The sequence below is a fragment of the Perognathus longimembris genome, chromosome 10 (genome assembly GCF_023159225.1).
Source record: "Perognathus longimembris pacificus isolate PPM17 chromosome 10, ASM2315922v1, whole genome shotgun sequence".
Taxonomy (NCBI): Eukaryota; Metazoa; Chordata; class Mammalia; order Rodentia; family Heteromyidae; genus Perognathus; species Perognathus longimembris.
In genome coordinates, this window is record NC_063170.1 from 38167229 (window position 1) to 38191027 (window position 23799).

The 23799-nt window shown below is 37.5% G+C and overlaps 1 protein-coding gene across 5 annotated transcripts in view; it reads right to left on the minus strand.

Annotated features, from left to right (window-relative positions):
* Positions 1-444: 444 nt before the first annotated feature.
* Positions 445-23799, minus strand: part of Ankrd28 (ankyrin repeat domain 28) — a 143523-nt gene continuing 120168 nt past the window's right edge. For 3 of the 5 annotated variants that reach the window (XM_048355909.1, XM_048355911.1, XM_048355910.1), the window contains 11 exons: positions 20389-20590; positions 16356-16443; positions 15916-16033; positions 15286-15505; positions 11665-11752; positions 11492-11575; positions 10475-10620; positions 9427-9509; positions 8511-8593; positions 6916-7007; positions 445-1753 (listed from right to left, as the gene is read on the minus strand). In XM_048355909.1, the coding sequence (XP_048211866.1) occupies positions 1467-1753; positions 6916-7007; positions 8511-8593; positions 9427-9509; positions 10475-10620; positions 11492-11575; positions 11665-11752; positions 15286-15505; positions 15916-16033; positions 16356-16443; positions 20389-20590 (1491 nt within the window). In that variant the 3' untranslated portion in view covers positions 445-1466. Of the gene's footprint in view, positions 1754-6915; positions 7008-8510; positions 8594-8988; positions 9126-9353; positions 9510-10474; positions 10621-11491; positions 11576-11664; positions 11753-15285; positions 15506-15915; positions 16034-16355; positions 16444-20388; positions 20591-23799 lie in introns of those variants that run through there. The other 2 variants (XM_048355912.1, XM_048355913.1) reach the window with 2 other exon arrangements.

Consider the following 23799-nt stretch of genomic DNA (forward strand, 5'->3'; position numbering starts at 1 on the left):
ACTGTTTCTGTGTTTTCACACTTTATATTCAGAAAAAACCAGCTGATAATTTACAATGTCATCAAGTTTCCAGTTTCACAATACAAAAAGGATAAAATAAAATTGAGTTTCATTTTGATGGAACTTTAGCCAGACCTGTAAGACTGCCTATGTAAGTGAAATCATTTTTACTGGGAGTGACCATTACAATAAAAAACAGAACCACATGAAGTGTTATTTAAAAGTTTATATGTCAGCCGTTTCTCTTTTATTACTTAAAAAGTAGTCTTCAATTTGGCAGGCAATTGCTTCTCTTTCCAAATAGTGACCTGTTCCAAATATGCTACTCAAAATCTGAGTAAGACCTAAAGCTGTTTCAATCTCATTTAACACAGAAATGCCTTCCAAGAGACTTGAAGATGTTTAACTTAGAAATAATAAGAAATTTTTGATACTTCTTTTTCAAAACTCAAAAATTAAAGTAAGTGACGACAAAAATCCCCCAACCTAGTATGGAGGCACAAAGTAACTGAGTAATAACATGGGTGTACCATCTGAAGTAGTGAGGCCGGAAATTCCACTCCCCAGGACCACTTAGTTGCAATAGAGTGAGATAACTGAGTTTTTGATTTCACGAATTTATGTGTATTAAAAATCCTTTACCTTCATAAAAAAAAATAGTTCAATTTTAAATCCAAACCATTCAAATGTGGGCAAGAGCCTGATCTCAATCTATCTCGTTTCTTTGTTATAAGTATTTTCACCCATACTGTGCCAGTCAGCTGGTTTTCAATTCTATTATAAAAATTGGAACTTTAAAATTTTTATGTAAAAGAAAAAATGTAAAAATACACCTGCTTTCTCTCATGGTTTAATACAGTATTGGAAGGCTTTCAGATGTTTTGTTTATAAAAATCAGTATTTAAATCAAATCTCAGATTCCTTTGCAGAAATAGTGAAGTTTGGTTTAGATAATGTCTCATTTCACCTACTCCAGTTTCCACAAAATGGCCTTCTATTATAAAAATCTTTAAGTCATTTGGTCCTTTGGCAATTTGATGTGCCATTATGTTTACTGTACCAAACTTTTATTGCCTTTAAAATTAGTTGCAATTTTATTGATAAAATTTAAATCTAGTGTCTTCTTCTCTTACAGTAGTGTTACTGTCTAAGTGGGTTAGGGAGCACAGTGTCCAAATTATTTTTGGCACTGTAAGCCAAATCAATTCCATAAAGCACTTTGACATCAATGTGTTTTCCTCTTGTCAAGTCAGTACCAAGATTCTAGAGGTTCCTTTTGCAAAACTTGCCTTTAGAATTCTTCTTCCTAAGGGCATCCAATTTGTTACACTCTTTCACTGTGGGAACGGCTTTCTTCTTAGATGCAATCTGTATCTTTAATAAGAAAGTGCTTTTTTTTTTTCCTGAAAAAGCACAGTTTGAAGCTTTAGTGTCAAAACTTCTTTAGACCTTTGGCTCAGCCTCTCTCAGTAGGTCTCAGAATCAGAGTCATTGAGTTCGTCCACATCGGTATATAAGTATTCCTGTTCCCCAGCAATATTGTTGAAACTACAATAGGAACTGGGTTCATTCCTCATGATAGGCAAGGCTTCAAAGCTCACTGTTTTTGAGGTGTTGGTATAACGGTTAATGGCATTGAATGTCAGGGATGACAAAGGGCTACTTGATGAGACAGGCATCATGGTGGCCAAAATGAGAGCCAAGCAATCAGCGACATCCTTATTAGGAGCACATGCCAAAGCTGGGGTATAGCCTAGAAGATAAAAATTTAAAATTAACATCCTGAGACTTCACTAAATAGAAAGAGGTAAATCTCTTTGGCTTTAATCATAAATTAAGCAGAATGATTCCAAACTTTCCATTAAATAGAAAATGAAAAAAGCAATACAAATCTAGGATAGAAGACAACCTTACTGTCTAAACAGAGCAACTATAAAGATTCATGAGCCAGGTGCCAGTGACCTGTAAGCATACCTACTCAGAAGGCTGAGAGATATGAGGATCGTGGTTTGAAGACAGCCTGGGGTGAGATGTCCCCATGAGACTCATCTCCAATTAACCACTCAAAAACCAGAAGTGGTGCTGTGGCTCAAATGGTAGAGCTAGCCTTGAGCACAAAAGAGACCAAGGGACAGTGCCCAGGCCCTGAGTTCAAACCTCACAGCAAACCAAAACAACAATAACAACAACAACAACAAAAAATCCCAAAAAGATTCATGAATGAAGCACTAATCATGTACTAGAGATGTATGCTGAATGATACTTGTCACTCTATATATTAGATGACACTTATTTCTTTTTACTGAAGAAAAAGTGAAAAAGTGAACTTTAAAACCTGCTACTATAAGATAAATGTTTCTTTCCTACAATTTCCTTTTCTAGCAAAAGTCATGAGGCCCTACAATACAAAAGAGCAAGTAGTAATATAGCAAGCTGAGGAGGAAAACAGTGGCATTCTGACTGGTCCAAGACCCACCCAATTTTGAGGAAGATGTAGCAGAGAAGATGGTAAGAACACATGGTGTGTCCAAGTTTCAATTATTCCATAGAGAACTGTTTTAAGCCACAGGTATTAATATCAGTATATATCTTAACCACTTTGTCTATAGCTTCACTTATTGTTGCAAATCTAGTGTTTTGCCTACTACTATGCATGCATATATTTGAAAATCCACATTTATTTTCTAAATAGCAGATTATTACCAAACAAAGATTTATATGGCCATCAGCTAGGTCAAGAAATACAACATTACCAGCACAGAAACATCACATATTCCCTACCTAGTCATAATCTTTGCCTCTTTCCACAGTGGTCACTACCATGCATTAAACATTTCTTTGCTATATATGGTCATAAACAGTACAGGGTAGGTTTTTTTAGCCTAAATGAAATAATATAGTTAGGATTCTTTTGCTTAACATTATGTGAGACTTAATATTGTTCCATCTAACTATAATCAGGTCATTTTCGTTGTTTTGTAGTATTTTTTCATGGGATGATACAATAAGTTTACACATTGTAACTATGAAGCATTTGGCTATTTCCCCTTCTGTATATTTTCATTCATGGTATGCTACCTAATTGATTCAGAAAACCTAAATTTTCTCCTTTAGAATATTGCCATTTTCAGAGTTTCCTTTTAGAGATAACTTAAAAATAAGTGCACATTATATCGGCAGCAAAAGGTTAAAGTATGTAGCTTCTGTTAAGTGGTTTTGTCTGTTTTACCTCAATCTGAACAAATAAAGTTTGTGCGCATGCTGGACATGCTTCAGTACACATGAATAGCCCATGAATAATGTCTACTAGATTTATGGATACAAGACTCAGGAACTTTGGAATTCTAAAATATTCCTAAATTATGATGTCATGAATACCCCCGCCCCAACACCTTTAGAGTCCTAGGCTTCTTAAAGGACACATACTGTATGTAGACCAACTAGTACCTACTTGACTGTTCAGTGCAGATAATTGAAATGACTCTTGGCATCTGGTCATCATTTTAAAATATGAGGGTAGAAAACAACAAAGAATGAGATGGACTCTTAATGGAAACATTATTTGTACCTTGAATGTAGAATTTTTTGACATTACAATGGTATATTTATATTTGTAATAATTTAGAAATTCCATTTGTATAGTTTTCCCATTCTAAGGTGAAATGATGCATTTGGGATTTAGGAGGTTACTATGTTCAGTTGGATTTGTCAGTCAGGAGTCACTCAGAAGTTAAAAAAAGAAGTTCTGTTTTAAAAGTGATCTGGTTTTTAACCATTTAACCATTGTTAACCCATTGTTGCTTAGATTTTCCATGATTAAATTCTTTGATTTAAATTAGAATCACCAATGCTGTACAGGAGTTCTTAGAAAATGTGGTATTGAATGCTAACTGCACAGTTCTGAGCATTGTATGTGTCTAGAAAGATCAATGGAAAGCTAAACATTTGAAATTTAACTCTGATAGACTTTTTTTTTTTTTTTGCCAGTCCTGGGCCTTGGACTCAGGGCCTGAGCACTGTCCCTGGCTTCTTTTTGCTCAAGGCTAGCACTCTGCCACCTAAACCACAGTGCCCCTTCTGGCCGTTTTTCATATATGTGGTGCTGGGGAATCGAACTGAGAGCTTCATGTGCAGGAGGCAAGCACTCTTGCCACTAGGCCATATTCCCAGCCCCCATGAACTCTGATAGACTTTTTTGATTCAGAAAATAAATCAGATTTTTTCAGAAAAAAAATTGCCATTTTCGCGCTGGGCGCCAGTGGCTCATGCCTGTAATCCTAGCTACACAGGAGGCTGAGAGCTGAGGATCATGGTTCAAAGCCAGCTTGGGCAGAAAAGTCCCCGTGTCTTATCTCCAATTAACCATTCAAAATCCAGAAGTGGCTCAGTGGCTCAAGTGGTAGAGCAGAAACTTGGAACACAAAGAGGCTCAGGGATAGCACCCAGGCCCTGAGTTTAAGCCCACAACCAAAAAAAAAAAAAAAGGGCTATTTTTGTCCAAGGTCAAAGGGAAAAAGTGGTTTCTAAGAATGTGCACTGTAGCAGCCTGTTTACAATCATTTTTCTATTTAAAGAACTAGACTTGTTTCATTTCACAATGTGTCCTCAGAACAGTACTTGGTATAACTGGTAATGCAACAAACTCCACTGAGCTCCTACTGTCTGCAGGCTCTCTTCTAACATTTAAGATTCCCTGTTCTAATAAGCTTTTATTTATTCAGAAAGAGAAAAAAAGCCCATCAGTATAAAGTAAATCATATATTAGAAGATAAGCTCTATTAAAAATGGAGATGTTAATAAGGACAGAGTGTGCTAATAAGAACATGTAGCAAGTTATAATACAAATAGTCAAATTAGGCTTCATTTAGAAGATGGAATTTTAACTAAGACTTAAAACAAGTGAAGGATTTAGTCAAAGAATGTTTGGAGGGCAGCATGTTCTGGGCTGAGGAAACAGCCAGAAATAAAGATCACAATGCAAGTACAAACCTGTGACAGAGAGAAGGTGACAGAATGAATTCAACACAGAGAAGAGTAGGAAATGAGATCAGAAAGATAACTAGGTGGAGGGCTCTGAGGATTGTTATAAGAGAGCTATGTATCAACAGAAATTCAAGAGCAATATATTTTCAGCTTTCTCCTTCCCTCCCTTCCTCCTCCCTCCCTGTTTTTCCCATACATTAGTTGTAAAAGGGTGTGTGTGTCCCTGCATATAATATAATCCAGATAAATTCTCTATCATTTTCCCTTCCTCCTCTCTACTTCTAAAATAATTTTACTCTATTTTCAAACTACTTTGATGATATTCATCCTCGTTCACCCTCTCCATTTATCCTCCACTTCCTATCAATACCCATGGGGCCCCCACATAGCCTGTTTTCACTTTCCTGTCATTTATTTTTTTCAAGTGTGTATTAACTGTGTGGAGAGGCTTCAACATGGTATTTTAGATGTGCATATATTAGTATTGTAATCAGAATAATCCTTTCTATTGCTTTCTTTTTCCCTGCCTCCTGCTTTATTGATCAACAGCTATTCTCATGTTTTCAAAGGATACACTGAGGTAGTGGTGGTGGAGAAAGAATTTGGCAGTATGGATATACTTTCAAGGTAGGAGCCAATACTTGCCTGAGTAACAAGTATTCAACTGAGATCAAGATGGTTGTGGGAAGAACAGATTTGGTAGGGGAAGGGAAAAAGAACTGACAGTTTAAATCTCGAATAGGCAGTCTGAGAGGTTTATTAAGACATTCATTCATGAGAGATCTGGGCTGGCAATATAAATTTGGGAATTCTCAGCACACGAGTACTTTTTAGAACCAAAGACTATGATCCAATCACCTAGAGGCATTGTAGACAGGGAAAACAAAAAAGATCCAAGGCTAAATACTGGAGTCCTCCAATAGTGACAAATTAGGAAGAGGGAGGGTGCCATGTAAAAAAGTAGTAACAGAGGGGGTGGTGTGTATGTGTGTGTGTGTGAACACAAGAAAGCATGTGGGTCCTGAAAGTCAACTAAAGAAAAGTTTTCTGCCAGAAAACAGGTAAAAATGTTTGCCAAATGGTGCCCTAATAAGTGAAATGAGAACTAAGAACTATGAAAGATTTTAGAAAACTACAGTGATCTTGGTAAGTTCTGCAGTATGGTGGGACAAATATCTAACTGAAGAAAGCTAATTCATGAACAGTCTTGGTACAAGAAGGAATGCAGAACTAGGCAGCAGCTAGTACCAATACTGAAATTAAAAAGATTTTTAAGGTGACAGAATTAATATTTATATATTGGGAGAAGTGGGGGTACTTGCACGGTGCCCAGCACAACACACACACACACACACACACACACACACACACACACACACACACACACACACACGAGAGAGAGAGGAGAGGAGAGGGAGAGGGAAAGGGAGAAGGAGGAGAGGGAGAGGGAGAGGGAGAGGAGAGAGAAGAGAAGAGAAGAGAAGAGAAGAGAAGAGAAGAGAAGAGAAGAGAAGAGAAGAGAAGAGAAGAGAAGAGAAAATAACCTAGAAAATGAATAAAAGGATGTCACTACAGGACACAAAAGAACTGGTAAAGTGATATTCTCTAGGAGACAAACAGGGGCCAACATCTAGTCCACGAATGGAAGGACAAGGTTTGCAGAAGAATACACAAGTAAGGAACTGATAAACTCAGGCTAGACAATGAATGGTGGTAAACACTAACTCTGATTTGCGCATGACAGGAGAATTCAGGCATTAATCTACTAGATTGTTCTCATTCTATTCCTGTTCCACAGCATTCTACTCAATATTAACTTTAGTCCTCCTCTTTGCCCACGTTTATTTTACTGCAAATATGGACCTTCATCCAAAAATATAAAGGCTTCTAAGTAAGATACAGATTAAGGGAAGAGAATCCATATCTACTTACCATTTTCATCTACTGCAAGTACACTTGCTCCTTTCCCCAAAAGTTCTTGTACCACCATTGTTAGCCCATTTCGGGCAGCAACATGCAGAGGTCTGAGGGGAGAAAATTGTATATATGCATGTATGCACAGTACCTGTACACAGGGACACACTTGGATGTCAAAGCACATCTTGGCCAAGTTATGAAGACTCATTCAACCCTGAGACACCCATGAAGGTGGAGTGGGAACAACAGAATCTATGTATTATGTGGGGCCTGAAGGCATACAAGTAAATTTTGCTATGGGAACCACTAGCAGGTTCCACTGCCAAAAACTCACTCACTGTTTTTGTTCTAAGATTTACGTTTAAAGAGATTTAACCAAACAAAATGTATTCTCGTTTTAAAAGTGAGGTTGACAATAATAAAAACTGTAAATTAGAATAGTACAAATTCTTATAGCCTTTGAAAATATACTACAGGCTCTATAACTAATTTTATAACTCTTATGGGATGTGACTAGTCCCAGAATTCTAGTCAGTCATCTAAAGCTTTTTCGTAATAAAGTTTCAAAGTGGAATAGTAACTGGAAATTGGGAAATAGGAGGATCAATGGGAGACATGGATCTAAGATCTTTGTCAGTCAACCCAGAAGCTTCCTACTCATATTATTAAGCAATTTTGTAAATTTCTAAAACATTTTCAGTTTACAGACATACAAGGCTTCTTACCTTTTACTGTAGTGTCAAATAGCATTTTCACAGCTGAATTTCATAAAATAAACAGTACTACACTCTTTCAGAAAATTATGTGAGTAAACGCACTGAGAAAAAATATCAGTAATAAAGTTTCAGTTCAAAAATAATTCTAGCTACTCAGGAAGCTGAGATGATTGGAAGGCAGTCTAGGCATACACGTTTGAGAGACTCGAATTCCAGTTAACCAGTAAAAATCTAGAAGTGGAAGTGTGGCTCAAATACTAGCGAGCAGAGAGTAAAAAAGCCTAGTGAGGAGATTGATGCCCTGACTTCAAGCCCCAGTAGTACCTGCACAAAAGAAACTCCAAAGATATTCTTTTTCTTTTTTAATTTAATTTTTAGTAAGGGTTTTCAATTACAGTGATTTCAGAAATGAGCTTTCTTAGTAAAAAAAAAAAAAAATTGTGTGTGCCTGTCCTGGGGCTTGACTTGAAGGCCTGGGCACTGTCTCTGAGCTTTTCGGCTGAAGGCTAGCACTCTAGCACTTGAGCCACTACTCCCCTTCCAGCTTTGTGGTGGCAATTAGAGATAAGAGTCTCATGGCTTTAAAAATGATCCTCAAATCTCAGCCTCCTGAGTAGCTAGAATTACACATGAGCCACCACCTAGCTCCCCACACCCCATGCCAGACAGGGTCTCACTACATAGCTCAAGCTGGCTTTGAACTTACAATCCTCCTTCCTCAGCCTCTGTGGTGCTGAGACCACATGTATGTGCTACCACACTTGGCGATTGTCTGTACTTTTAAAATTGCTTCTGTGTCTGAGACCTATCCCATTAGTGAAATATTTTTTTAAAAATACACCTAAAAATAATATTAAAGATGAAAAGGTTACACTAGATAGTGAAAATACTCACGTTTGCAAGGCTGCATTGGTTGCATTGATGAGGTTTCTATCTGTAATCTTTTCCAGTATTAACAAGGCACTAGTTTCATGACCCTAAAATTGTGGCAAATAACTGTCTTAAAACTTGGCCACCATTAAAAATTAATTTATAAGCCCAATAATTTCCAAATCTTTTTACATACAAATATATAAACAACACTATCCCACAAATTTTCCAGCTGCTGTCATAAATATATGCCTAAACATATTAGAAATGAAAGTAATGGAGAAGACAACAAAAGTCCACAGTTAAAGAAAGACAAGTGTGCTTGGCTTTGTGTTTTAAAACTTAATAAGAGGTCTGGGAATATAGCCTAGTGGTAGAGTGCTTGCCTAGCATACATGAAGCCCTGGGTTCAATTCCTCAGCACCACATATACAGAAAAGGCAGGAAGTGGCGCTGTGGCTCAAGTGGTAGAGTACTAGCCCTAAGCAAAAAGAAGCCAGGGACAGTGCTCAGGCCCTAAGTTCAAGCCCCACAACTGGCAAAAAAAACCCCCAAAACCAAAACAAACAAACAAACTTAGTAAGCCACTATTTATTTTTTCAAGAAACTCTATGTTACTAAGAAGGGTTTGGCCCTTTCCTCTTTTCTTTTCTTTTTTTTTTTTTGCCAGTCCTGGGCCTTGGATTCAAGGCCTGAACACTGTCCCTGGCTTCTTTTTGCTCAAGGCTAGCACTCTGCCACTTGCGCCAAAGCACAATTTCTGGCCATTTTCTATATATGTGGTGCTGGGGAATTGACCCAGGGTTTCATGTATATGAGGCAAGCACTCTTGCCACTAGGCCATATTCCCAGTCCCCTCCCCCTTTCCTCTTTTCATTTTAGTGATATAGAAAAACTTTTAATGTCTTTGTTGACCTGAACAATGAAAATGTATACATACCTTGCCACAAGCCAAATGGAGGGCGGTGTTTTTACAGTTATCTTGTAAAGTCAGATCAGCACTAGCACTGCTAACCAGCATCTCTGGGAGGAAAAAGTGCATCAAGTCTTATGTTTATGAACATGTTTCTTAGATACCAATAACTCACTGCAGAGAAATGAAGACAAAGCAAAAAATAGCCCTCTTGCAAAGTGCAAGAAAAAGATTTAATACATAATATACATGCTACATTGTCACTTAATTGCATGACTTTCATATTCTTATATAAACTAGACACTAGCAAAAACAATTAGCATTTATTTTATGATTGCTTATTACAAAATTTCAGCCTTTATGCATTCCAGATTTAAATTAACTTCTACAAAAAAACCCATGAAATACGTGCTGTTATTTTTTATCATTTTATAAATGTAAAAAGGTAAAAGGTCACTTAGCTGGACATAGAACTCACATTCAGGGAATCTGACTCTAGGAACCATTTCTTAACCACTAAGGTAGAATGCCGTGCTTTCGTAATCTCTTCAGTCAGCAAGGGCAAATTAAAAAAAACTATGCCTTAGTCCTAAACAACGTGGGTCGCAAGCAGGCAAAGGTTTTACATTTTAGGAGTGCTGAGATTAAATGGTGAAAGCCAGAGGTTTTGAGACCTAAGGTATGTACAAGCAACAAATACACTTAGAAGAATAGAATCTTAAGTTGTCCCCTCCAACCTTTCTGCAGTATAACGCTGCAGCTTGGGTTGTGGCCTTGAATTTAAGATTCTCTTGCTGCAGCTTCCTGAGTAGCAGGGATTACAAGTACACACAGCAGTTGGCTCTAAATGGTTTCTTTTTTTTTTTTTTGCCAGTCCTGGGGCTTCAACTCAGGGCCTGAGCACTGACCCTAGCTTCCTTTTCTCAAGGCTAGCACTCTACCACTTGAGCCACAGCACCACTTCCGGCTTTTTCTGTTTATGTGGTACTGAGGAATCAAACCCAAGGCTTCATGCATGCTAGGCAAGCACGCTACCACTAAGTCACATTCCCAGCCCTCTAAATGGTTTCTTTACCAACTGTATTTGTTTGTCCATTTTCTGCAGCCATCATGAGAGGTGTTTTCCCAGAGGAGTCCACAGAATTGACTTGAGCATTATGGCTGAGCAACAGCTGTAAACACTCTACATGGTCTGTGAAGGCAGCTGCATGGAGTGAAGTTCTGTGACAGAGAAGGTAGAATTTATCACTACATTTGAGTGGCACATACATCTGGGGAAAAATTCCTGAATTTATGACATGGTAATTTACATATTAGACTATAAAAGCACAGCCTGAATACAAACAGGTTCAAGGAAATTAATTCTTACCACACACATTCATACTTTTGATCGTATAAAAGGCTTTAAAACAGAAATAGCCCAAATAAAGTAAGAAACAATCACAAAACTACTAAAGTAACATACTAAAGAAAAATTAAGAATTAAGTCCGAACTCCAATTACCTGTTGGAACTGCCGGATTCCTTTTCTAATTTTTATTCCTATTTAGAATTTTTTTGTCTGGATTAGCAATATAATCTTTGGGTAAAAAATAGAGGGGCAATGTTTACATTTTAAAATAGCTTCAAGCCAGGTGCCAGTGGCTCATGCCTGTAATCCTAGGTACTCAGGAAGCTGAGATCTGAGGATCATAGTTTAAAACCAGCCAGGCAGAAAAGTTCATGAGACTCTTATCTCCATCAGCCACCAGAAAATAGAAGGTGGTGCTGTGGCTCAAAGTGGTAGAATGCTAGCCTTGAGTGAAAAAGCTCAGGGATAGCATTTAGGCCCAGAGTTCAGGTCCCATGACCCATAATAAATAAAGTTTCAAAAAGAAAAGGATTGTACTAAAAATCATACAAATATTCAGGCCAAAATTTCAAGATTTCAATAATGTAGAAAAATTAGCGCTTTATAAACATTTATGCCTGCAAAAGTATAATTCACTTCTTAATCAATTACAAGATCTTTGCAAATTGTCATACTAAATTAATAGCTAAAACTTCATTTCCTCCTGAAAGTAATACTGTATCCACCATACTTGTATTCCTACCTTCCTTTTGAATCTGTGGCATTCACGATGCTTGCACCTAGCGTATCAATTAACATCTCAGCAGCACCTTCATTGTCATTTATCCTGTGTAAGGTAACAAGGTAATCACTTTCACAGCAATGATGTATTTCCTAAAATACTCAAAGCAAATTCATTCATCTGGCTTTACTTACACAGCACAGTGCAATGGACTGAAAGCATTTCCTTCTATTTTCTGGAAAACTTCCTGTTCTAAAAGAAGTTCTACACATGTCTCATGACCTAAATGGGTAAGGAAAACCAGATATTAAAATCCAATAAAGGTAAACATTGTTGAAATACTTTATATAAATACATGAAAACAATGAAATCCACTGAAATTATTTTAATAAGAGTGATAATAGTGATAGTAAAGTTGAAGTGTACATTGTAGGCATCTATGGAAAAAGTACAATAAAGTCCTTGTGCAACTAATGTATGCTAATTAAAACAATTCCAAGAAAAATATTTGCAAAAATCTCAAATATACAGAAGTATCTGAAAGGAAATAAATACAAATTTCTATGGCTCTATCTTACCACTCAAGATTCAGTCTAAGTTCTAACCACTGTTCTTGTCGTTTTTAGAAATGCATGCACACACTTAGGATGTTTTGTTCTGAAATCTGTTTTTTACTTAATATATTGTATATAGCTTTTCATGACAGTGTGTTTGTGTGTGCATACCAGTCCGAGGGTTTAAACTCAAGGCTGGCACTTCACCAGTTGAGTCGTAGCTCCACTTCTGGCTTTTCTGGTATGTTAACTAGATATAAGTGTCTCACTAACTTCCTGCCTGGGCTAGCTTCAAACTGTGATCCTCAGATCTCAGCCTCCTGAGTAGCTAGAATTACAGGCATGTGTTATGAGCACCTATGCTATTCTCAATGTCCAAAGAGCTTTAGTTTCAGAGTTTCTGATTTAATTTCTCTCACTGTAGATTTGAGGTGATTGCTAGTTTTTAACAAATCTTTTTCATACTGTTAACAATGATATAATTAGATATGATTAAGCAACTATTTACAATTTTCTAAAAATGATTCTGTAGAATGCCAAATTATAACGTAGGCTTTTGGCTTTGTGTTAATTTTAGACTGTTTGTATGGTCTCTTATGGTACTTATTTAATTTCTTCCTCTTCAGTTCAGTCACTGCAGTTTTGCTACCGTCTGAAAATTAGACATAGCTGTTGCTTTCTAAGTGATAACTAGGCATGTCGTTTGTACAAAATTCTATCTCTTGCACAAAATGTACCTAGAGAATCTAAGTCAGCAGCTATACAGTAATAACTGTGTTCCATACATAGACCAAGAGAGTAATTCTTGAAACGACAGAACAGTATATTTACAAAATGCTCTACCTGAGAAGAAATTTCTTATTATGCAATGTCTTTTCTCCAATGGTTAATTGTTATTATAAAAGGCTTTGCTTTAAATTACTGTATTGCACTGATTTTTTTTTTTTTTGGGGGGGGTAGGTCAGTCCTGGGGCTTGGGACTCAAAACCGGAGCACTGTCTCTGGCTTCTTTTTGCTCAAGGTTAGCACTCTACCTCTTGAGCCACAGTGCCACTTCTGGCTTTTTCTATTTATGTGGTACTGAGGAATCATGCATGCTAGGCAAGCACTGTACCACTAAGCCACATTCCCAGCTCCTGACTTTTTTTTTTTTTTTTTTTTAAACAACAGTCTCCCTGTAGCCCTAGTAGGACTGGACTCATAATCCTATTTCAGCTTCCTAAATTCTGTGATTACAGGTCTGAGCCACCATGCTTAGCCTCACTGACATTTTACATAATCAAAATTCATGTCTGTGGATATTTTTCCACTCTATTAGATAATTTGGGTCTTTCTCATGTTCCCAAGGTGTCACAAGTCATATTATATAAGTCAAATTTCAGTGGCTAAATATAGAGTATTTTCTTTACATAGGGCTACTCTTTTGTTCTAATAAAAGATAATTTTGCTTTGGTGCTGGCCCTGGGCTGGAGTACTGGTGGCCTGTAATCTTAGCTACTCAGGAGGCTGAGATCTGAGGATCATAGTTCAAAGCCAGCCAGCTCTGGTGGAAAAGTCCCTATGAGACTCTTATCTCCAATAAACTACTCAAAAAAGCTGTGGCAGGGCTGGAAATATGGCCTAGTGACAAGAGTGCTTGCCTCGTATACATGAAGCCCTGGGTTCAATTCCTCAGCATCACATATATAGAAAACGGCCAGAAGTGATGCTGTGGCTCAAGTGGCAGAGTGCTAGCCTTGAGCAGAAAGAAGCCAGGGACAGTGCTCAGGCCTTGAATCCAAGGCCCAGGACTGGCAAAAAAAAAAAAAAAAAAAGCTGTGGTCCAAGTAGCAGAACACTAGACCTTGGGCATGAAGAGGTTAAGGATAGTACCCAGGCCCTGAGTTCAAGCCCCAGGACTGGCAAACAAAAACAAATGGTTGGAGTATGGAAGATCACATGCCTAGCAAGCATAAGACTCTGAGTTCAAACAGTGAAACTTTAAGAATTAGTATGAAAATTCAAAACACCATAAAAGAAAATATTTATAAATGTTTGATTAGACTGCAATTTTCTAAGATTCAGATGTCTCTTTTTCAATATTATTCAAACAGCATTGTCATAATGGCTCCCAGGGAAAGAATCACAATGCACAGGATTACAGAACAGAGGTTCTGCTTCAACTACAGCTGTGAACATGTAGCTTTGTGGATGCGCTGTCACATTAACAATTTAATCTCAATGCTATAAGAAAACTTGAAGTACATTTTTTTTTGGGTCTCATGAGTCTTGAACTCAGGGCCTAGGCACTGTCCCTGAGCTTTTGTTAGGGCTCTACCACATTGAGACATAGCCCCACTTCTGTTTTTGAGATTTAATTGGCGATAAGAGTCTCAAGGGGACTTTTCTGCATGGGTTAGCTTTGAACCACGATCCTCAGATTGCAGCCTCCTGAGTAGCTAGGATTACAGGTGTGAGCCACTGGCACCCCAGCCTTGAAATATATTTTAAAACTTCACATTTGCATGCTAAAGCTGAAACTCTGACTGGACTGATACTTACGCTGTACATGGCAATTTATCTGAGTATTTTCTAAGATGATTTAAGCCTACAGATTTCATAGAAAAAGATTAATATCTTAACATGCTTCACACTATGCAAATTATTCTAGTGACATAAACCTAATTCCACTTTTACATCTATACCTTACAAAATAGCATTCTGCCTCTCTAAAAGATGTTTCATGAGCCTATATTGTGAAAGGCCTCACAACAGTGAGCCTTTTAATAAACTATAAGTAGGTTGTACTTATTAGGGTTCCAATTCCTTTAGAACAAAAGCACATGTTAACCTGTGAGAGAAGGATCTCATCTTGTGATATGCTCAGAATATATACATTTCAGTTTCCAAGGCAAAGTATTTTATTGTTTCTTCCACTTTGGTCATTTCTAATGTAAGAGCATTAAGAAACGAAAAGAATGTAACCAAAATACAAGCATACCATTTCAAAGACATTGGGGAAGCATAAAAAGCTCCTGAAAATGCAAAATACTGAAAGTCTGAGTAAAACTTCAAAAAATAAAATGGTTTATCTCAAATGCCCTTGATAACTAGAGTCTTCATTTTAGCATAACAAAGGATATAATTATACAGTAGGCTTCCTACTGATCTTACATTTTGTCTGCCATATATACACTAGCCTTATCATCACAATGTTATAGTTTGTTGTACTAGTTGGTACATAATAGGGCCTCAGTGTAGATTTTTATCTGTATACTTAACCATTATAGCAAGCCCAATGAAGTGCTGTATATCCATGATTGTCTGCTATGGCTGGATTTGCATCCATAGATGCTGCTGACTGTAAAAGGGCTCCTAGAACGCCAATGTGTCCACAGGCAGCTGACAGGTGTATAGGTGTCCTTCCCCTACTATCCCGGAGTAGGCATTTAGCACCATGTTGAAGTAATGCATCTATACATTCTTCATGGCCTGTAACTGCCTGGAAGAAAAATAAATATGCTGAATAATATGCCCCAGCTTAATTTTTATTGGAAGTGGTTTAAAAATTCAGCTGACACAGCAACTGTGTCAAAATACAAGTAATATGGAAAATGAGAAGAGTTACTTCTAATTCACTAAACGTATTTCAAAAGAAAAAGATAAAAATGTATAAAAGTAACAATACTGAAAAAAAGTTAAATTGATAAAATCATACTTGAGGTTTTAGGGATCTAAGATTTTGTACCAATATTACTGTTTCCTGGCTTAAGTTATGTATTGGTTCTATTCAACATCACTATTCAAAAGCCAAGACACTAGGAAAGAAAAACTCAATAAAAACTACTGGTAGAAATTTAATGAAATAAGATAGTCCAGTTCAGCTGTAGGTAATAAGTTATTTTGGCTTACCCCTCTATGCAATGCTGTCCGTCCCCATTTATCTTTGGCATCTACATTTGCTCCTTTGTTCAATAGTGAGTATACACAGTCCGTGTGACCATTTAGAACAGATAGCATAAGAGGTGTCCTATCAACAACAGAAATAGGTTTAATGCTATTTAAAAGAATGTACTCTAGAAACAGAAAGCAATGTGATAGCTTACTTTCCAAAAATGTCCTTTTGTAATATTTATTTAAATAAAAAAAAACTTGTACTTGATGTTACTCAGTGACATACTACGATGGATTACTATAATAGGGGACACCAAGTATGCAGATTATCAAACATCTTAAAAGTGACTTAAAGATGGGTACAGTGGTATGCACTTGTGATTTCAAGCACTAGAGAGGCTGAGGAGGAAAGACTTGAAGCCAGCTTGTGAAGTTATGTAAACATTATTAAAACTTACTGTCCATTTCCATCTTGAATATCTACTGCATTCTGTGGTTCTGCATTTCCTACTAATAGCCGTAAACATTCGGAATGACCATTTGTTGCTGTAAAGTAATAATTTTAAATTTCAATTACATGTAATAGTAAAATAAAATATACATCTTAGAGAAACAGCTTCTAGAATATAATTTTGAATGAGTCTCACTGAATATATAAGAAATCTCAAATACAAGGTAAGTTTGTTGTTAAAAATAGATATGAATTGCCCATGATAAATCACTGTAGACAGGCTGATAATATCACCTATTCCTCATTAGAGGCCATGCTAATAAAATTTTATTTGGATCTTGGTTAGGGAAAGTAATATGCTAGTTCTACCCAAGGGATAAAACCAAGTTGCTCACATTAGGCCAGTTACAACAACTCATTCTCCTTTCACAGTGAACAAAGGTGAGTATAAGGTCCACCTTTGGTCAACAAGATGTTGAGAGGTCTAAGAGAGCTTTTGGTAGATACTTTTTAACCTAGATAGTGAAAAGCCCTCTTCTATCCTCATTTTGGATACAATCCTATAAAGAAACATCAATCATCTTGTGACATAAATCCCAAGGGAAAGAAAGTAGTAGAGAATTGGGTTAGGTTCTAACATCACTGTGGAATCAACCAACCCAGGAACTGCATTTGCTTATGGACATTTTAGAGAAGTCTAAATTCTTGTCATTTAAGACAACTTCAACAGGATTACTCTGTTTTCTTTATTGTGTTAGTCCTAGGCTTGGGTGCTGTCCCCGAGCTTCTTTAGCTCAAGGCTACCACCCTACCACTTTAAGCCAAAGCTCCATGTCTTGCTATTTGGTAGCTAATTGGAAATTCCTGTCTGGGGTACCTTTGAACCATGATCCTCAGATCTCAGATTCCTGAGTAGTTAGAATTACAGGTATCAGCCACTGGTGTCCAGTTGGGAATAATATTAAAGCTGAAAAATTCTCAATATTAAGTATATGTAAATAAATATATGTAATAAGGATTAATGAAGATCAGTTTTATTTTTATTTTTTTTTTTATTTTTGCCAGTCCTGGGTCTTAAACTCAGGGCCTAAGCACTGTCCCTGGCTTCTTTTTGCTCAAGGCTAGCACTCTACCACTTGAGCCACAGTGCCACTTCTGGCTTTTTCTATATATGTGGTGCTTAGGAATCAAACCCAGGGCTTTGTGTATACAGGGTAAGTACTTTACCACTAGGCCATGTTCCTAACCCCGAAGATCAGTTATATATATATATATGTGTATATATATATATATATACACACATATATATGAGAATTTTCACATACATAACTATAAATGACATGTGTAGATAGAAGGATGCTTTTATATGTCCAAAGGTATAAAATAGAAAAGTAAAAGTAGCCCTTCAAAAGAAAGCTCTTATAAGTAAATCTGGGGCTGGGAATATGGCCTAGTGGTAAACTGCTTGCTTCGTATACATGAAGCCCTGGGTTTGATTCCTCAGCACCACATATATAGAAAAAAATCCAGAAGTGGAGCTGTGGCTCAAGTGGGAGAGTGCTAGCCTTGAGCAAAAAGAAGCCAGGGACAGCACACAGGCCCTGCGTTCAAGGACTGGCAAAAAAAGTAATTCTGGAAGGGTAACAAGTTTGACAAGAAATATACTCACTCTCTTACATATGTAACTGTAACCCCTCTGTACATCACCATGACAACAAAATTAAATGTAAAAAAAGTGAATCTGTGAAATTCAGGTGTTATATATATATATATATTTATTTATTTATTTTTTTTTTTTTTTTTTGGCCAGTCCTGGGCCTTGGACTCAGGGCCTGAGCACTGTCCCTGGCTTCTTCCCGCTCAAGGCTAGCACTCTGCCACTTGAGCCACAGTGCCGCTTCTGGCCGTTTTCTGTATATGTGGTGTTGGGGAATCGAACCTAGGGCCTCGTGTATCCGAGGCAGGCACTCTTGCCACTAGGCTATATCCCCAGCCCTACCTATATATTTTTAAGAAATATATAAACTACTAAGTGATGATGAAAGTGCTATCTTTCCCTAGTCTTCCTAAAATGTTTTTATGAAGAAGCAAGCTATGTGCTTAATATTCTATAGCATTTCTAACTGCTATATTAAATTCTAATAGTTGTAAGATGTGAGGCTTAGGATCGCTCCGCTTACCCTGGCTCAATTGGTATGCTGTATTCTGCTAGCAGATGTCTTAGCTTGGTAATAAAGCACAATGTCATTATTCTTGGGATGCTTCAAGGAGATATCTAACCCATCAAAATTTTTGCTCAAAGATAGCACTCTATCACTTGAGCCACAGTTTTATTTCTAGTATTTCTGGTGGTTAATTGGAGATAAGGTCTTACAGACTTTTCTGCCTTGGCTGGCTTTGAACTACAATCCTTGGATCTTAGCCCCTGAGTAGCAAGCATTATAGGCATTGAGCCAATTACACTGAAGTTCCTTTTTTAAAAATTCTTCAGGTAGTGGGGCTTGAACTCTGGGCCTGAGTGCTATCCCTGAACTCTTCAGCTCAAGGCTAGCACTCTACCACTTGACCCACAGCACCACTTTCGGTTTTCTGGTAGTTAACTGGAGATAAGAGTTTCACAGACCTTTCTGCCTGGGCTGGCCTTGAACAGTGATTCTTAGACCTCAGCCTCCTGAATAGCTAGGATTACTCTGTTTTCTTTATTGTACAGGTCCTAGGCTTGAACCCAGGGCCCAGGCACTGCCTCTGAGGCTTCTTTTGCTCAAGGCTAGTATTCTACCACTTGAGCCACAACACCATTTCCTGCCTTTTCTGTTTATGTGGTACTAAGGAATCGAACCCAGGGCTTCACGCATGCTAGGCAAGCACTCTACCACTAAGCCATATTTCCAGCCCAGAAATGTATTTAATCTTACTTATGTAACAGTAACCCTTCTGTACATCACTTTTATAACAATAAAAAATATATAACAACAATCTAAAAAAGGATTAATCTATAAACAGACTAATGAAATGAATATAACCATACAAATAGTCAAATGAGACCAAGAAAAATACTTGGCTAAGAGTTCAATTGTACCAATCTTGGTTATGAATACTGCTGCCATAAGCTGGTGGCTCATTCATGTAATCCTAACTACTTAGAAGGCTGAGATCTGAGGATCATGTTCAAAGTCAGCATGAGTAGAAAGTCCATGACACTCTTACCTCTAATAAACTACTAAAAAACAACTAGAAGTGGAGTTGTGGTTCAAGTGGTAAAGTGTTAGCCTTGAGCAAAAAGAAGCCAGGGACAGGGGCCAAAAAAAAAAAAAAAAAAAAAAAGTGCTAGTGGCACATTTCTGTAATCCTAGATACTCAGTAGGCTGAAACCTGAGGAGTACAGTTTGAAGCCGGCTGGGCAGGAAAGTATGTGGGATTATTCTCTCCAAGTAACCAGCAAAAAGCCCAAAGTAGAGGTGTGGCAGAGTGGCAAATGGCAGACTAGCAGCCTTAAGTGAAAAAACTAAGAAGAAACAGTGTTTAGGCCCAAGTTTAAGCACCAGTCCCTACATAAAAAAAAAAAGAAAAGAAAAACCCAAAACAATATTGTCTGAATTCATGATAATGTAAATACTTTAAGACATAAATCCAATTTCTAAGGCAGATCATTTTTGTTTTTTTTTTTTTTGCCAGTCCTGGAGCTTGAGCTCATGGCCTGAGCACTGTCCTTGGCTTCTTTTTGCTCAAGGCTAGCACTCTACCACTTGAGTTACAGTGCCACTTCTAGCTTTTTCTGTTTATGTGGTGTGGAGGAACCAAACCCAGGGCTTCATGTATATGAGGCAAGCACTCTACCACTAGGCCATATTCCCAGCCTCATGGCAGAACGTTTTTTAAAAAAGTGATTACATCTTGCTGTGTTTGGTTTTCCCTATGACAATACATCCACCTGACACCTTAAAACTAGAATAAAAATGAAAGATAATTACTAGCAGTATTATATACTAGGAATTTAAGAAGGAAATTCAATGGCAAGTAGCAAATAATATTTGGCATACCTGCTGCATGGATAGGTGTTCTCTTCAAAATGTAATCTTTTACTAAGATGGAAGCTCCCTGATTAATGAGTACATCCACACATTCAACATGACCCTTAAATGCTGCAAGATCTAAAGGTGTTCTTCCACTACTGTTTCTTACATCCAGATCTAACAAAGACTGTACCAATACTTCCAGTGCTTGATGGTGACCATGATAGGCCTAGAAGTAAAAAAATACATACAAATTTAAAAACAGACCTTTATACTGACTTCCAAAATACTCATTTTAACTTCTATATTGTTTTCCCTCATTTTCTTCCTTCTCTTCCCTCCTCTTTTTCCTGTCTTTCCCATTACCACCCCATTAATGGTGATAGGGCTTGAATCTAGGGCCTTGTTCATACTAGGCAAGTACTCTAACATAGAGCTATACTTCCAGCTCACCAATACTTTAGAAACTGTAAAGAAAATTGTCTTCACATTATCATGACACTTCATATAACACAAACTCCTACTGCAGAATACAGAACTTAATAGAATTTTATTTTTTCTAATAAACATAGCAGGCTATCATATTAGAGAGTTGTAAATAGAAGCATTAATGAAAGGTGATATTTTCATAAGTAAACGATGCCCAATCCACAATGACACTGAATGCATGTGACATGATTCACTAAAATCTGATTCTAAGTCTATGATTACAAAGCCTGTGCTGTTAAGCACAGTTCAGTGCTCAATATTAACTTTGACAGAATTCTATTACATTTTAATCACAGGGATAGCTATGTCATTTGAGTTGGTGGCTGAATGTTTTAATGTACCAGAACTCAAAAATAAACATTTCAGTCAGGCTCCAGGCTCACATCTGCAATCCTCACTACTCTGGAGGCTAAGATCTAAGGATCATGGTTCAAGTCCATCTGGAAACAGGAAACATCCATGAGACTCCTATCTCCAATTAATCAGCAATAAAGCCAGAAATGGAGCTATGGCTCAAATGGTAGAGCACTAGCACTAGCACTAGCCTTGAGCAAAAAAAAAAAATCTAGCCTTGAGAAAAATGCTAAGGCTCAGCATTCAGGCCTTAAATTTTAGCTCTAGTACCAGCACAATAAATTAGAAATAAGTACAATAAAAAAAAACACATTTCCTTTAGCTAAAATATTTAAATGAGGTCTGCTTAAATGGATGCCATGTGTTGCATTTTTCTAGCTATATGTCAATAAGACTAAAGGATCTGTCAGAAGTGACTGAAGCCCCACTTCATATAGAATGGTAAAGGGCTGGGGATATGGCCTAGTGGCAAGAGTGCTTGCCTCGTATACATGAGGCCCTGGGTTCAATTCCCCAGCATCACATATACAGAAAACGGCCAGAAGTGGCGCTGTGGCTCAAGTGGCAGAGTGCTAGCTTTGAGCAAAAAGAAGCCAGGGACAGTGCTCAGGCCCTGAGTCCAAGGCCAGGACTGGCCAAAAAAAAAAGAAATCATATAGAATGGTAAGGGAGTTTTCTACGTAATTCATTTAAAAATGACGATGTCAACAGAACATGTATTATTTACACTGTACTGTATGCTGAGTAGGACATGTTAGTAAGGAGATTCAAAGGACTATAAAATCCATGTCTTATGGAAAAGGTCATAAAGTACCAGCAAGAGGAGATAAAAGCCACTCTAGGACTTATGATCTCTTTGATGCTTCTACAAGTGCAGGAAGTTTGATTAACTACAGGCTTGACTACAGGTTACAGTTCTGGAGCTTGGACTCAGGGCCTGGGAACTGTCCCTGTGCTCAAAAAGCTAGAGCTTATCACTTGAATCACAGCTCCACTCTCAGACTTTCTGGCCCTGGCAGGTTCTGAACCATGATCCTCAAACCTCAGCCTTCTGAGTAGCTAGGATTATAGGGGTGAGCCACTAGCTCCCAGTTTTGCATTAAAAACAAACAAACAAACAAAAAACCACCACCACCAACAAACTACACACACACACCAAAACAAAATAGAACACCCTGAGACGAGTGTGTGTATGTGCTGGTATTGGGGCTTGAACTCAGTTTTGTACCTCTTGCTTGGTTTTTTCCCCTTTATTTACAGCTGCTGCTGTACCACTTGAACCATGTCTCCACCTCTGACTTTGCTGGCTAAATAGAGATAACCAGTCTCTTGGATTTGTCTGCCTGTGCTTGCTCCAAACTGAGACCACAGATCTTAGGTACAAAAGGAGAGGGCAAGAGGAAATAGAACAAAAGACTGCCCACAATTTAATGAAGAGCATAGTATTAACCTGTAAACACAAAAAGAGAACTTGCAGATCCAGTGTGGTGGCACATATTTGTAATTCTAGCACTGGGGAAACTGAAGAGAGATGACTGACTGAGAGTTTAAAGCCAGCCTGGGGTTGTATAACAAGATACTATCCCCACAGGGGGAAATGGCAAAGAGAAGAGGAAATTTGCCAAGGAGAGGGTCAGAGGATTCACTAAAACATTGAATTTCTAAAGAAACGCTATCAAGTTAGTAAGATAAGTCTGTAACAGAATGTAATAGAATGACTTTGTTTAGAGAGCTTTTAATATGTTGCTGATTTGTCCACAACGGAAAGAGGCTGGCACTAGTAAATAAATGTTCAGGAAATGACAGTGCTGTTATATTTTGAGAATGAAGATGAGGATATAAGGATTGCCTAGCTGTATGTTCAGAGTTCTTTTCATGCCACCAATACCAAAATACCTATTTCATCATAATGGATTTTCCTTTTCAGACTTATTTACTTAATTCAAGATTTTTAGAGTGTGATAATGTTTCCATAGGTTCAAAGAACAGGGAAGCAGGATGTTTAACCATGCCTTTGTAGTTATTTAGACCACAAAGACATTATTATGGGGAGCCAGGGACAGAAAGAACAGATCCAGTGTGTGTTAGTGTTAGAATACATACAAGAAAAATATTAAAAGAAACAAATTGATCACTGAACGTCTAATAATTCTCATTGTTATACACCTTATATTGTACTATATTTAATATCAGAGGTCTCACAACACCAGTAGTGATAGTATCATGGTTTCATTCTCTAAGTCACCCCATTCAACATGCTTCATTTAAAAATAAATTCTTCCTCTGTAGAAAAAAAAGTTAAACTGGGTTCTATTTAAAATTTTATGAGGTAATTCCTTACCATATTGATTTAGAGAATTACCGTACTCTCTCTGCAACCTTCTCTTTGTGATCCCATCAAGAGGAAAAATTCAGAGGAATTGTAAAGAGGAAGGAACTTTAATATTATGCAGTCAAAACTCTTAGCAAAAGTTGGGTGCTGGTGGCTCACACCTGTAATCCTACTTATTCAGGAGGCTGAGATCTGAGGATCATAGGTCAAAGCTAGCCTGGGCAGAAAAGTCCACGAGACTCTTAGCTCCAATTAACCACCAG